Source organism: Hipposideros armiger, unplaced genomic scaffold (assembly GCF_001890085.2).
Source record: "Hipposideros armiger isolate ML-2016 unplaced genomic scaffold, ASM189008v1 scaffold_82, whole genome shotgun sequence".
NCBI lineage: Eukaryota > Metazoa > Chordata > Mammalia > Chiroptera > Hipposideridae > Hipposideros > Hipposideros armiger.
The window spans coordinates 1,960,824-1,964,103 of record NW_017731432.1 but is presented as its reverse complement, the minus strand read 5'-3'; the positions used below and the strand labels follow the sequence as shown (position 1 = coordinate 1,964,103).

General features: G+C 32.9%; 1 protein-coding gene across 4 annotated transcripts in view; it reads left to right on the top strand.

Annotated features, from left to right (window-relative positions):
• The window catches only part of FOXJ3 (forkhead box J3), a 161,751-nt gene that overhangs the window by 124,728 nt on the left and 33,743 nt on the right, over positions 1 to 3,280 (top strand). For all 4 annotated transcript variants that reach the window (XM_019643848.1, XM_019643847.1, XM_019643846.1 and 1 more), the window contains one exon: positions 1,394 to 1,522. In XM_019643848.1, the coding sequence (XP_019499393.1) occupies positions 1,394 to 1,522 (129 nt within the window). The remainder of the gene's footprint in view (positions 1 to 1,393; positions 1,523 to 3,280) is intronic.

Sequence of the window (3,280 nt, the reverse complement as noted above, 5' to 3'; positions counted from 1 at the left end):
TAAGAGATTAACAACAACTTATAATAAAATAGAACAATTGTAACAATTTACTAGAATAAAGGTTATGTGAATGTGGTCTCTTGAGATATCTTATTGTACTGTATGTACAGTGTGGATATGCTGGACAAAGGGATGATTTATGTCCCTACTGGGACAGAGCAGGACTGCACAAGATTTCATTACGCTACTCAGAAGAGTACACAATTTAAAACTTAAAAGAGTTGTTTATTTATGGAATTTTCCATTTAATATTTTCAGGTTGCGGTTGACTATTGGTAATTGAAACTGGATAAGGGGGGATTACTGTATTATTTTTTGTTATTATTTCCTAGACACATAATTGTTTCTAGTTGATATGAATATGGGACAGTTTGGTTGTGCCTTAAGTATAGAGGCATATAGGCCTAGTTTTCCACATATTCAGCCTCTTTTGGCAAATGTTTGTGAGCTTTGAGCATGACTCCATTTTCAGCACTAACAGAAGGATGGTGATTGCTCAGTTGGTTATTAAGTTTAGCAAGTATTTACTGTATACTGAGCAGAAAGCACTATGCTGGGTATGATTACTTATTGGTGACTCAAGGAGCTAAGTACTGGATAAAAATTTTATAAAAACTAATTAGTCTATAAAGCCCATGTATCAATTGTTTGCACAGAAGTTGGGGCATAGAAAGGAAAGTTGGTAGTAGCATCTGAATAGAACCTTGAATGATAGTTAAACTAGCTTTAAAAATATCTTTTTTATTGTTTCTAGTTAAAAATTATAATGCTTATTGTAAACAAACTCAAGCATTTAAAAAATATATACTGTTAGTAATGAGTATCTTCAGGAATACCCAGCCCCCTGTCAGTAAACTATTGTTAACAGTTTGATATATAGCCCTTTATATCTAATACATATATTAGCATATGATTATTTTAAAAAATTAGATCATATATCTGTGATTTTACAAATGTGTTGGGTAGTTGAGTTTCCAATTGTCAATATTATGAACCCTATGATATCTATGATTTTTAATGGAAATTCTATTTCTTGTGTTCTTTTTTAATGCACAAGATTTTGATAGAAGAGGAAAGCATTTTTGCTTAAAGCTTGAATAAAAATAAATATATGCATTGTAGAAATATTAAACAGTAAAAGTCTACTATAATCCCCTCTCACCAAATGATGAATGAATTATACTTGATAACTAAATTGAATTTATGTACCTCTGGATAGCCATGTCCTTTAGGGCATGAAATTGTGGTAGGAAGGCACCAAAGGAAAGACCACTACACTAACATTTTGTCTTTCTGCCATATCCCAGTTTAGTTGTAGTTTTGTAGAGTTGCTTAAGAAGTACTCTTTATAGTAGGAACCATTTATTCAAATATTGCTTTTTTTTCATTCTAGGTAACATTATACAACACTGATCAGGATGGTAGTGATAGCCCACGCAGTAGCCTTAACAACAGTCTCTCAGACCAGAGTTTGGCATCTGTTAATTTGAACAGTGTTGGAAGTGTGCATAGTTATACACCGGTAAGTCTTGGTGAAGTTAACTTCTTGAGTACTCATTTAGTGCTTAAAACTATACCAAACGTAATTGAAATGCAAATGAAAAGTGAAGATATATGTTTCTCACGAATGAATTCACTAGCTTAGATAAGTAGAGCAGGTTTCTACTTTGATAGTGTTTTAATTGGGTACTTACATTTTAGCAAGTTAGATACAAATATATGGTTGTACTATGTTATATATCTTGGTTTACTTGACTCCATCTGTTCTGTGTCCAATTGATAAGCAACTGGAATAGGAAAAAAGATTGTACTTCGGTCTAGCAAAGCTATATTTGGTGATGTTTTATAGTCCTTGGTAAAAGCTTAGAGCATGTGTNTCATTAAAGATATAGATAATTTGAACCACAAAATTAGGGACTTTGACGCATTTGATACATACAGAATGTTACACCCAACAGTTTCAGAATATACACATTTTTTTGTGCACATGGAATATTTACCAAAATTGATCATGTGATACTGGTTTATGCTAGATCATAAAGGAAGTCTCAATAAATTTCATAAGACCAAAGTGCTATAACGGCCTGTATCAGTGGTTCTGTGGTCTGTGGACACCTGGGTAAACAAGACCCTTTTAGGGATTCCATGAGGTCAAAGCTATTTTTATGATAATATTAAAATATGATCTGCCTTTTCCTTTATTTTTGTATTTTCACTGATGCAGCAAAAACAGTTTGTAAATGTTAGCACAGATCAAGGCTGTGCCATCTAACTGTACTAGGTATTCTTCACTGCACCACACACTTCAGATTTAAAAATATATATATTAGTTTTACTTAAGAATATCTTTGGTGAGGCAAGCAAAATTGTTTTATTAAGTTGTGACCTTTGAGCACATGTCTTTTTAATATTCTGTGTGATGAAATGGGAAGTGCATAAAGTACTTACACTACATATTGAAGTACAGTGGTTGCTTCAAGGAAGAGCATTTGTGTGATTAGTTTGAATTGGATGTTGAACTAGCTGCTTTGTTCATGGATTGTTGGTTTTTTCTTGAAAAAAAACGATTATTTAGATTTGGATATTTAGCAGAAGTTTTCTTGAAAAGGAACAAAGTGAGTCTGTCACTTCGGGGAAAACAGTTGACACTGTTTCTTGCCAATGATAAAATTAGAGCTTTTAAGCAAAAAATAGAAGTTTAGAAAACTTATGTCCACCACAGTGGGTCTGATAGCTTCCCGGTCTTTTCTAATGAGAATATTTATAATGTTAACAATGTGATGTTTTGATATTGAGTAATGAAACGTATCAGTATTTGGAAGATCTTCATAACTTAGGGAACCAGTATCTTCTAAACAACCAAATGCATAGTGTTGTAAAATCATGCATGGATAAATGAGTCAAAGTACAAGGGTAGAGCAGTGGATTTTAATGTAATAGTGTATGAAAAATTTATTGATCATGAGTATGGTTTCAGATTTCACATTGTAACTAATCTTTAAACTTTAAAAAATTGTCACTTGTCTTGTTTTGGTGTCATATCAAAAAAGACTATTGACCATTATCTGGAAAGTCGACTAAAATATTCTTCCCCTTTCCAAATCAATATACCAGGGGTGCCAGGGTGCCAAAAAAATGTATACAAGTGGACACTTTGGTCAGCGTTGCTCAAGCAGTAGTTTGCTGTAATCAGAAGTGTCTGGATGCTGATGGTAACCACTTTGAGCACCTCTTGTAATTGCAGAAGTCAAACGTGACTTGTATTTATCTTTTGTTATTG